Genomic DNA, 12,329 nt, shown 5'->3' on the forward strand with positions numbered 1-12,329 from the left:
CCAGAAACACAGCCATGCACCATTGGTTGACCGTTTCATTATTTTACCCTGCCGGTCCTTTTTACACCGGTCCCAATTCAATTTTTTCCTATTTTTAGCCCGACCCTATTTCAATTCCAATCCCTTGCGCCGGCCCTTATTACGCCAGCGACAAAAAAACAACGCCATAATAAGGGCCGTCGTAAAAAGGGGCTGATATCTGTCCTCCAAGGGAACGAAGAGGTTCAACTTAACGAACGAGTCGCGTTATGAATATCTATTTACATGCGTTTTTGTGGTTGAGTGAGAAATCCAAATGTGCTAGCAAATTAAATAAAGCTAAACTAAGTAAAATGTCAAAAATGGAATTTAAAAAAACCTTCTGTTCAAAAATAGTCAAAAAGATCAAAAATTATGTTCAATAAGAATTCTATGTAAAAAGTAATGAATACATGGGTTTTGGGACTGCAATTTTCAAATCTCGTAGTGAGGGAAAGTAAGCAAGCTAAGGAAATGCGGCCAAATATTCCCTTAGGAAAATTTAAACCCGGGGGGGGGGGGGTTCTTGGTCCTGAGTTTGGGAAAGAGTAACCATATGTATATTTCCCCGACAACGTTCTTTCCCGGTAAGGATCATATTAAAAAAAAATATCAAATCTCTAGAAAATTCAGTTTCACACTCTTTTTGTTGCTTTTAAACATCTTTGGCCAGTTTGAAAATACAAAACTTTCCCGACATCTTCACAAGGAGAATTCCGAATTCGAATTAAAACTCTCTCTCATAAATGATTTACTCCCCAGATATTCTCGCGAAGAAATTTTTCAATCGAGTCATAAGCATTTTATCCCGCCATCGACAATCCAGCAGAGAGGATTTCACATCATAATCGGCTCCATAAACACTTTCATGATTGGCTAAAACGTTCCCAATTTCAAACACATGTTTTACAGTAAAACCAATGACGGAAAATTCTCTCTCACTAGTTTTGTTTAAACAACTGGACACACTTTCTATCCAACTTATAAACCTACCAGCCTCTGCACCAAAAGCAACAAGATAGAAATTGACCAATCAGATTTGTCATAATCCGAACCAAACTCGAACCCAACTCTCTTGTTAGGTTAGGCGGACTGATAGATGTAATTCACGCATGATATTAATTTGCCATCCATCCAAATGTAATACCGTAAGAAAGGCCAGCGGTAACATCGAACCTTTACTTGAACAGAATGCTCAGAACAAACTTCTACTGAAAAGAACAGTCGATATTCTCTTAGAATTTTGCTCTTCACTTTTCCCAACAACAGACTTCAAGAATGCCACATTTCTTGGAGCTTCCATCAATTTTACCAAAAGTTTTATTTTTTCATATATTTACTACTGGTAAGGAAATTCGCCTCCTGACGAATAGGATTGTGGGTAATTTGGATTCATTCGATTTCCAGATTGCTGTTGCATTTGTGGATTCCCGCCCATATCATTTCCTCCCGCCCCTGATTGTGCGAAAAGCCGTTGATCATTGTAATTGTTCATGTAGCCACGTGCTGCCATATCGGGCGGGGCGTTTGAAATAAGATCTCGAGAGTTTTGCATACTGTTTGGCTGTAAAAGATCACGTGAGTTCTGTTGGGCGTTCGAAATAAGGTCCCGTGAATTTCTTGGCGGTACACTTGATTGATACATTCCTTGTAAAGGATCGACGGGCGTATTTGATTCACCACCCATCTGTTGGGTGTTCATGTTGGGCGGGTAGTTATATCTGGATTGCTGTTGCATAGCAGTGTTCCAGTCCGACGAAGAGGAGTATGAATTTGGGGCAGGTGGCTCCTCGTGTTGATGTTTACGTGCCATATTCGCCAAAACGTCGCTGGCTGAAAATACAAGCATATTAAGATTTATAACTTGTTTATTTTTCATTGCTTGATGCATCCTTCTTTCTTAAGATGGTAACTTCCTAGCCATCTAAAAGAAGGGATACAAAAGGGAGAGTGAATGTGGGAAGAGGGAATATCTTTTCATGAATCTTGTTTTTTTTGGTCAGGAATGTTTACTTCTCTGTATGCATCCCTCTTGTTTTAAGTTAAAGCAATCACGGTTATCATCCTGATTACCCATGATCCTTTGAACCGTGAAAAGGCCTACATAATACGCCTGGAAATCTTATTGAAGTCCATCTAAAATTTCATGGATGTACGTACCTTCACTCTGTTGGTACATATCTTGCATATATTGGTCATTGCCGTTGTTCGATGAAACGCCACTGTTATTTGCATATTTACCCAGGTTGCTTTGGGGCGAGGTTGATGTTACTGAAGATCCTACAAGAAACAAAGCAATTGATACTTTTTATTATACTTTGGCATTCTCAACATGTATAAAGTATAAACACTGAAAGACAACACACGAGGTTGACAGTGGTAGTTCCCTGCCGTAAAAACGCTTACCGCTCCCATTGGTTTATCCTTGGAAGAAGCACAACATCAACTAACAACATCGACAAACAACAACTTATACAATAAGCAACTAGATTTTTAAGAAATATACATAAATAGCACCATATACATAGAAGACGGCCTCAGATCCTTTTCATCGTCCAATATATAAACACTAGAAAGAGCTTCTCTATCTTTTCCAAGCCACATCAGTTGAAAAATAACAATCTACCATTATTAAAAAACAGTAATCCACAGTAGACCAGCAACTTGGTCATTCAAAACAAACAACAATCATGCCAATCAGTCAGGGATATGTTCAAATTAGCTGATAGTCGGTTGTTTAGCCGGATAAGTTATATAGGCAATATTGCATAAGTTAATTAGCCGAAAAACAAGTAAATCGTTTATTTTTGTCGAAATATCAACAGCCGCGTCAGTATGGTGGTCTTGATAAAACGAATTACCGGCACCGAACTGTTGTCCTCTTTTAAAGATGGAACATTGTTTTGCTTCAGAAAGGGACGAAGACACTACATCTGTAATTCTTAGGGAGGTTTGGCATCAAATGTCTGAAATAATGCTATTCTTATTCTCATAGACGCCGTACTGTACTGTATATATTATAATAAAAAGTCGATAATCAATAAATCCTGCAAATTCTACCGTACAGCAAGAAAACAGTGAGTGTTTCGATGGAGACCACACGGTTTTATGATAAGAACATTTTGTCTAAGATAAGAATACGAAGCTCAATTTTGAACAAAAACTAAGAATAGATTAAGAACAGTTCTAGTCTTAGTTTTTAGACACGCCCAAGAAAATTCTTACATCAGAAAGAACAAGCAACATGCTGAATGGACCTACCTAGTGATTAACATCAGATGAAAATAAGAAAAAAGTGACAATAATTGTACAAAAATTCAGAATGGAAAAATAAAGCTTGTGTGTTGAATAATGTAAAATGGTAAAAAGGAATTTCCCCAAATACGAAAATCACTTAAACCATTCAGCCCCAAAAAACCTTTTAAGCTCTTTTTGGCCCAAATTTGCCCAAAAAAATTTTCCTTAAAAATCTGGCTCCGTCACATTTTGGGCATTGCCATTTTGCATCATTGTGCAAAAAATCAGAAAAGAATTATGAGTCAACATCGAGAAAAGCTATATTTTCTTATTTGGTTAAAGGGAATTTCCCCAAAATACGAAAATCCGTCTTTTAAGGCGAATAAGAATTTTCCAGGAAAAACCACTTCAGCCATTCTTTAGAGAATTTTGCCCTCCATCTTTGTAGAAAAAATCAGAAAAAAGTAATGACAGGATTTTACACAAAGTCCAAAAAACCCTATTTTTAGGCAGTTTTTGGCCCAAATTTGCCCAAATATATATTTTTTCGAAAATCGGGCTCCGTCACATTTTAGACATTGCCATTTTGCATCATTGTGCAAGAAATCAGAAAAAAATAACGAGTCAACTTTGAGAAAAGCTATATTTTCTTATTTGGTTAAAGGGAATTTCCCCAAAATACGAAAATCCGTCTTTTAAGGCGAATAAGAATTTTCCAGGAAAAACCACTTCAGCCATTCTTTAGAGAATCTTGCCCTCCATCTTTGCACAAAAGATCAGAAAAAAGTAATGACAGGATTTTGCACAAAGTGCAAAAAACCCTATTTTTAGGTAGTTTTTGGCCCAAATTTGCCCAAATAAATTTTTTCTCGAAAATCGGGCTCCGTCACGTTCTGGGCATTGCCATTTTGCATCATTGTGCAAAAAATCAGAAAAAACTAATGAGCCAATCCTGAGAAAAGCTGGTAACAGACGGACGGACGAACGGACGAACGGACGAACGAACGGACATGGGTTAATTTATAGAACCTCCACCGGGGTACCCGGAGGTAGGTCCAAAAATAATGCATATAGGAACGTTGTTAAGAACACTTAAGTCTGAAAATTTCAAAAATAAGAACAGCTGAGTCTCAACTAAAATTTACTGGTCGTTATAAAAAAATCTTAAAATTGCAATCGAGAGGATGAAAGCGAGCTTACCTGCTTGTAGCTGCTGTTGTGACCGAATGGTGGATGAAGTGCTCGCTTTACGCTTGTTTATGTTTCGTGAGGGTGGTGTCGTTGATTCTGTTCCTAATTGTGACTAAAAACGTAAAAGGTAGTTTGCAATAGATTGGAGTCGTTTATAATATGTCTAAGATAATTAGATATCATATCGCACTGGATAGACATGATAATGTTTATCTGATATTCCGATGGCGGTTTGGCTGCCGCCAAGGTTAAAGCTCTAAAAGAGCCGTTCAATTTCATAACCTTCTAATGGTTCAACTACCCTGGTGCATAAGCCTGAAAATAATTCTGCTGGATCCGCTATCCCCGAAACCCTCGGAGCTTTAGCGTGTTGGAAGAAAATTTCTACATCGAGCGCCAGATAATGATTATGTCTCCTAAGACTTGCTTATGTACTTAGAAACTTTTAAGAGCTTTGGGTACTCATCTAAGTACGTCGCAAATATCGAACAAATAGAAGATTTATCTCTTGCTTCGCTAATTGCCTAGGAGAGGTAATGTCCCTTACCTTAATTCAAATAGCCAAATAAGAAAAATCGTATTCAAAACGAACCGGTTACCTCTAGTATGGAAACACCTTGTTGTGATTTACCAGTATCATTCGGTTGTACTCGATATGGGTACGCATACATGCCAGGCTTCTCTTGAATAATAGAAGTGACGTCTAGCTCTCCAGACGCTCCGCTTGTGTTCGCATTATTGGAAGTGTTATTGAAATTCAAGCCTGATCCACCATCAATGCTGTCCATGCCGCTTGACGAGACGTTGTATTGCGATTCCGTTTTACTTCTATAGAATGGAAATGAAAGCGTTGTTGTTGATGAAATATTAATTTTGACAAGGAGGATTAGACCAATCTATCTTTTATCTATATAGAGGCTGGAAGAATATTTCCGGGGAGTAATCCGAGAAGAATTTTGCCAGGGGTAATCTAAGAAGAATTTCCAGTCATTTTTCCAGGGGCTTAAAATTTATTCTGAAAACTCTAAGGGATATAAAGACTGGTTTTAGTCCGTCCACCCTCAATTTCAGATGTGAAGAGAAGAATTTTGAATGCTTTCTCTTTTGCAAATTTTGCCATTTTCCACACATTTTCAAGAATTTCTTTGGCTTGAAAAGGTTCATCCACCCACTGTATGGATATGTTATGGAGATCATGATATCCTCACATTGATCAGTATCACTATAATCATCAGACCTTATTGGTAGAAAATTTGTTGATAAAAGTGACAAAAAAAAAGCTTGGTGACAGAATTCATTTCCGAAGAAATTTTTCAACCGATGGTTAACAATAGTCTGTACAGGGTGTCCCTAATTAAACTATCGAGTCGAAACACAACTATGAGTAGAAAGTTTTATGTGCGTGTTCACAAAATTGTATTTTAAGCTCCCCCTCTTTTTTCTTTGTCATTATGATTAATTTATACGTTGTAACTACCTTTTGTAATAAGCCTGTGTGATGGAGAACGTTCTTATATTTTAGCGATAACACACACAAACTTTTCTACTCAATCGCATGTTCAAACTCGATACTTTAATTAGGGACACCCTGTATAAAAAACCTCGGTCTGGAAGTCTTTTGTTTCTTTCCATTGTTTCTTACTTGAACTTGCGTTGAGAAATTAATTTGTTTTGCTCACTTTTTGATCATGTGATTTTAATCTTAAACCAATCCCAAGAGGAATATTTGGTTAACGTGATCAAAAACTGAGCAAATCGCTTTTCATCTTTTTATGATAACAAAGGAAAAAGCTAACAAAAAGTTAAAACAATAAGCTTCCAGACCAGTGTTTTTTTATAAGGACTATGATTAAGGTCTTTCTGAATAGATAATTCTAGAACTTACTTAATGAGATTATTGGTACAAACAATATATTCAGCTTCATCGGTGTAGGGATTTTGAAAACTGTAACAACTTGATCTCATTGCCACCAGTTCACCATTCATATGTTTGAAGTGATATCGGATGGAAAGTGGTTGGCCTTTCAATTTCAAGACTAAAGAAAAAGTTGACAGTATTGAATCAGGAACAAAAAAGCCATGTGTTTGAAATTTTATCGGATGGTAAGTGGTTGACCCTTCAACTTCAAGACTAAAGAAAAAGTTGACAGTATTGAATCAGGAACAAAAAAAGCCATGTGTTTGAAATTTTATCGGATGGTAAGTGGTTGACCCTTCAACTTCAAGACTAAAGAAAAAGTTGACAGTATTGAATCGTAACCAAAAAGGCTGGATAGTACCCATATTCATGTGGTTGAAATTATATCGAATCGACAGTAGTTTACCTTTTAATCTTTGATATTAAAGAGAAATCTAGAAACCTATTTCAGTTCGCATCAGGTGTATGATGCCTAGAAAGTATTTTGGATGCAGATAAGTGCACTTAGGGTTCCTATTAGTTGCAAATCTGAATTGTGATTCAACAAAGTATCATACTGGTACAGCGATATATCAGTCAAGATTAGAGATAATCTCAATTCTTGACTGATAGGGTCCCTATTATATAATTTGCTGAGGCAGATATTTGCATGATCGGAAGAACTCTAAACACTTTTTACAAAAGTTAATTTTATCGGCCAACACAAATTCTTTAATAAATTAAAGAAAAATGGCTGGCAAATTTGCAATGTGCAAATAGCACTTTGGGCATTACCTTGTTCGAAACTTTCTTTCATATGATCGACATCATTTTCACTGTAAAATTCATAACAAAGCTTCCCAAGCAAATCGATTGGTCGATAACCGAGGATTTCGGTAACCCTGAAAAACAAAATTAAGTCTTCAATGACGTCCATATAACGTTATTGTTGTGTACCGAGTGGATACTAAGAATTTATACATTTTAAAGATTTATGCTGGGGAAGAACTTAGGAAGAACTAAGATTCACTCGCACTTTAAACAATACAGGTTTTTTCTTTTACAAAATATTAGCAAGCTAGCGGCAAAGTCAGGGAGGAAAAATCTTGAATTTAAAATCTAAAGATCAGGAGAAGTGAAAATGCAACTCTTTTTCTATTATCTTTCGCCTTTATCTGATAGTCCGATGGCGATTGGCGGCCGCCCAAGCGAAAACTATAGAGGAGCGGGCCAATATATCAATAGGAGCAGATTGATAGACGCATTTTGATGTGCCAACAACAGTTTTTAAACGTGGTTAGGCCAAATTCCGTAATCCAATTCTTCTAGATGTTAAAATTTGCCCGATTTTCAGGCAAAGTGTGTCGCAGTTAATTTCCAGATCTAGTACCAGATAACATTTACCTTTGATCTACAAAACTGAAGCGTCCGTCGAGCGTTTGACGAGTAATAAACTCTGTAGCAGGTGCAGATTCGATCAGATCTTTACTAGTCGGCATGCTAGTCGGCTGAAGACGACCGATAGCCACCAGACAGAGCTCTCCTCCTCCGAGATCACCTTTATCAGATTGTATTTGCTGCATCATCTCGTCCTCTGTGTCGTGCAGTTGGTTCGCATCCTGGATAGACACAAAACATAGATTGAGGTTTTTTCATCCTCAATTTTGATGTTATCAAAATAACCGGATAAAGCAGTATCAAGAGTATAATCGAAAGCTGTTTTTATCAGCACTTACGCAGAAATTCATATAGATTTCAAAACAGCAATAAAAAAGCTCTTAGTTGCTCTTCTCTTAGTTGGCAGCCTATGTGTTAAGAGTGTTATGATGATTAGTAGAAAATTGTAAGTCTCTGGCAAACAATAATGGTGAAACTTTTTGGAGGAAGGACCAAGGTATGTAACTGAAGTGGCACGTTTGTGATTTCACTGTGGTGGGTTTGAGGGGGGAGGTTACGACGGAGCGTCTTCATTTTCTTATAAGGGGTATGGCTAAAAGAAACACTCTCCTTCATAAGATCTGAGCCCCCCCCCTACCCTTCGTATAGGCAACAGTTTCAAAAATTAAGTTCCTTCTTCTTTCTCTTAATTACAAAATGTTAGCAACATAAAATCAGGCTAGAAAAAATCTTGAATTGAAAATCTAAAGATAGAAGTGATATGAAACTCCATTATCCATATTATCTACTAGAAATTGTCCCTTTCCAATCAAATAGTTTCAAGAAAGAAGCTTCCTCTTCATCCTCCATTATTTTGGCCTAAAAATCCTTGAGGGCATAAGAAAAAAATGAGACATACCCGTATATAGCCAGTGCAATGAACGACAGAATAAGCTTCATCTTTATACGATATGCGTTTTTCTTTACATCGATTCTTGATTTCCATTAAATGGGCGTCAACATCTTCGCAATCCCCTTCGTAGTTTCCACACTTCATTCGAACGATGAAATTCCTTCGGGAGCCATTCGCAAGAGAGTTTGCTATGTGACAGAAAAGAGAGAAACATATTTTTTGTACGAGACACTTTTCCTTTGAAATTCCTTCGAGTAAGATTCGAGCCAGAGTGGTACAGCTATTTTTTTTCCGTCAGCGGACGCAGACCAGAATTAACGCCCGAAGGCCTGATTTAACGGCCGAAGACCTGATTTAACGACCGAAGACCTGAATTAACGGCGGAAAATCTGAATTAACAGACGAAAACCTAAGTCAACGGTCGAAGACCTGAATTAACAGTCGAAGAACTAAGTCAACGGTCGAAGACCTGAATCAACGGTCGAAGACTTGATTTAGCAAGTCACTGGCCGAATACCAATTTGCAAGGAGAAAAATATCATTTTTAGAAACTAAGATAAAAAAAAGTTTTCCTCAAAATATATCAAGTTTTGTTCGGAAGAGGGTTTTGGAAAATTTCACCTTGAGATTTCTTCTCGACACATCATTACGCTAATATTCTTATCAGTAGTATATAGGTTTTCGACCGCAGTCGGTTCTGCTCTCGATAGCTGTCTACCCGAAGGAAAGGATTGCCACTCTTTATCCCTGGATTGCTCAACTTAACCTTGATCCCTCTTTTAATTACTCAGCATTAAGCAGAGAGGCAGCATAAATACCATTTTGGGAATCTTTGGTACGATCCGGCTAGGGATTGAACCCACAACCTTGCGCACCATAGCCGGATGCTCTACCACTGTACGACCGTAGTACAGTGGTAGAGCATCCGGCTACGGTTCGCAAGGTTGTGGGTTCAACCCCCAGCCGGGTCATACCAAAGATTTCCAAAATGGTACTTGATGCCTCTCTGCTTGATGCTCAGCAACTAAGAGAAGGATCAAGGGTAAGTGGAGAAATCCAGGGAGAAAGAGTGGCGCCCTCCCCTACCTTCGGGTAGATAGCTATCGAAAGAGGAGCCTTCGGGTCGCCTCCGACTGCGGTCGCAGACTTACTTACTACCACTGTACTACGCTCAATATTCTCATTCGATTAATATTAATTATTAATAAAAATAAGGAATCTTACCAGGCGAATTGCCATCAGTTCGAACATTCCCAGCTGAAAGACAAAGAAATCAAGAATGATTAATGTAGCAAGGGGTTTTTGTCAAATAAATTTCCTATCAAGCGTATTTCTTCGAGAAGAGTTTATTCAATCAAGTGTGCTAAAGTTGAGAATTTTCAAGAATTTTCTAACCAACACTACGGCGAAGAATTGAAAAATACAGATGTTCATTAAAGTCTTTATTTCAAGAGATTCGGTGAATACTTACTTTTGAGGTCAAGGATGCGCGTATCATTGGAGACTTCTGTGTTCAATTGGTCTTTTATCTTGTTGATGTCTTCAGGGTGGATGACGTCATAAAATGATTTGTTTATCCACTCATTCTGAAATAAACGAAACAAAGAAATTCATTTTTGAGGAAGAAAATCTCGCGTATATTCTGGCACTTAAAACCAAAAGCCATACTGTAGAGAACATAGACAGGCATCGAGTGCTGTCACTTTGTCATAAGTAAAGATTTGGATTTCAAAAGTTAGACGTCGAAAATTTCACTGTTAAAGGTTGGTCATATGGAGGTCAGCTGTGATCAACCGTTTGAAGATTCTGCATTGAAACTGGTTGTGGCGAATCAATTTGCTTAAAATATACCTCATGTGACGTCAATAAACTCTCCAATTAACGTGCTAGCCGAGTCCCATAATGAGCAACCTGCTTTAATTTAGACATCAACTTTCTACCTTATTTTCCTTCATTCTTGACAAAAATTGGCAGTAAGTCGATACGATACTTTCTTTAGCCGCCAATGGACTTATGACTTCTTTTGATCTCTTTCGGGCAAAAAAAATTGAACAATGCCCTTTCCGCCAATCTGCTTCTGTGTGACGAAGCAGGGCAAGCCACAAAGACGACCGTTTAAATTAGGTCTCAGTAATCGGCATAAATATTTCTTGATACCTGAGATTGATTGAGAACTGGCGTGACTGAATCTGATACGTAAAGAATATTTCCACTTGAACAATCCACCGCAAACAAAAAGCCGTCTGCTGCCTGAAAAGTTGGAAATTTATGTGTTTTATAACGTCACTGTAATAACGGCTACAGTAGCCAATCGAGTCAAAATTTGATACCTCTTTCTGAAAACTTTTTGAGACTTTTTCAAAAGTATATAATTTGTGAACTATTAAAGCAAATCTAAAAGGTTATGCACGAGAAATTTCGAATTTACCTTCACTGGCTTAAAAAATGAAATAAGAATTCACTCTTATCACAGGTATATGTTAAGCTATTAAAATCTCATACTCATTCAGGGTTTAGCCAGTAAGGGACAAGTAGTAGTAGTGCCTCCTGCAACTCAACCACATATAAATAGACAAAGGACATTCCATCGAGCTATAGACAAAATTCAACACTGACAAGATTGATGAACTAACCTCGAGTACAAGATGTTTGAGTTCTTGATCAGACAAGAAAGTTGGTTTGAAGCTACCCTCTGGTGCTGACGGATCACCTGGAACGAAAAATGTAAAACACCAACAGTTAGAGCAGAGAAAAGCTTGTTTGATTGAAACAACTGTAAGAATACTTTTGAAAGACGTTTATTAAATAATTTCTAGAAAATACAAACAATTTTTAAAGAATAAATCTGAGCAAAGAATATAATTGGTCAAAGTAGTAAAAATTCAGCATAAAGGATAAAACACCTCAATTTTACCCTGATAAAATGAAGTAAATAATTTTTTGTTGAGGTCGAATTGTTCCTATTTAGTGTAGGAAAAATTTAGGTGAAAATATTTTCAACCAAGAAAACAAAGCAACAAAGTTGAGTTATTAATTTGTATAAAGTACAGCCAGCCGTCTAAAGAAGATGGCAACATGTAATATACCTTTTAGAGACTTCATATAGCTTACAGCCATCTTCAAAATTGTCAATTTATCCGGCTTTCGTATCAAGCCATTGCATGACGGAACCATATCAGACAGTTCGTTTATGTACGCGTTCATCTTGTTACGTCGACGTCGCTCGATTTCACTGTGATTCTCCCTACCAAGAAAATATTCAAATATTAATGTATTCAGTCCCCTCTCTACCTTTAGCTCAAATTCTCTCTCATAAGGGAGGTCACGCAAATTTGAGATATGAGTTTCAAGCAGAGGGCTATAGGCAAATGTTCAACACTTGTTCAAACTAGAAAAAATTAAAACTGAAATTTGCGCAGCATTTCGGATGACGGATTGCACCTAGCACTTTCTTTATTTTCTTTTTTACATTTTACACTCTTCAAATTGCAGCGGTAAATGTTACTTTCAATCCAGCGTTTGTATAAAATCCACGCGGGCACACAATTTATGTAAGAATTAAGTGACTTCAAATCCAGTATAAAAGATTGATCTTTACCTTTCGGCTATACCTTATTGTTGTTGCAGGGACAAAGAAGTGTGTTATGCATAAAATTCGAGAGGGTTCGAACCAATCAATGTAAAGCGAGGCGGGGT

At 37.4% G+C, this 12,329-nt stretch overlaps 1 protein-coding gene across 2 annotated transcripts in view; it reads right to left on the reverse strand.

Moving 5' to 3' along the window:
• Positions 1 to 241: 241 nt before the first annotated feature.
• LOC136800192 (aryl hydrocarbon receptor nuclear translocator homolog) overlaps positions 242 to 12,329 on the reverse strand; it is a 31,550-nt gene continuing 19,462 nt past the window's right edge. For both annotated transcript variants that reach the window (XM_067056813.1, XM_067056812.1), the window contains exons 5-17: positions 11,720 to 11,877; positions 11,267 to 11,343; positions 10,791 to 10,883; positions 10,105 to 10,219; positions 9,858 to 9,890; positions 8,640 to 8,821; positions 7,748 to 7,962; positions 7,139 to 7,245; positions 6,332 to 6,482; positions 5,046 to 5,274; positions 4,456 to 4,558; positions 2,179 to 2,298; positions 242 to 1,851 (exon numbers count right to left, since the gene is read on the reverse strand). In XM_067056813.1, the coding sequence (XP_066912914.1) occupies positions 1,358 to 1,851; positions 2,179 to 2,298; positions 4,456 to 4,558; positions 5,046 to 5,274; positions 6,332 to 6,482; positions 7,139 to 7,245; positions 7,748 to 7,962; positions 8,640 to 8,821; positions 9,858 to 9,890; positions 10,105 to 10,219; positions 10,791 to 10,883; positions 11,267 to 11,343; positions 11,720 to 11,877 (2,077 nt within the window). In that variant the 3' untranslated portion in view covers positions 242 to 1,357. The remainder of the gene's footprint in view (positions 1,852 to 2,178; positions 2,299 to 4,455; positions 4,559 to 5,045; positions 5,275 to 6,331; positions 6,483 to 7,138; positions 7,246 to 7,747; positions 7,963 to 8,639; positions 8,822 to 9,857; positions 9,891 to 10,104; positions 10,220 to 10,790; positions 10,884 to 11,266; positions 11,344 to 11,719; positions 11,878 to 12,329) is intronic.

Source organism: Clytia hemisphaerica, unplaced genomic scaffold (assembly GCF_902728285.1).
Source record: "Clytia hemisphaerica strain Z4C2 unplaced genomic scaffold, Clytia hemisphaerica genome assembly, whole genome shotgun sequence".
Lineage (NCBI taxonomy): Eukaryota > Metazoa > Cnidaria > Hydrozoa > Leptothecata > Clytiidae > Clytia > Clytia hemisphaerica.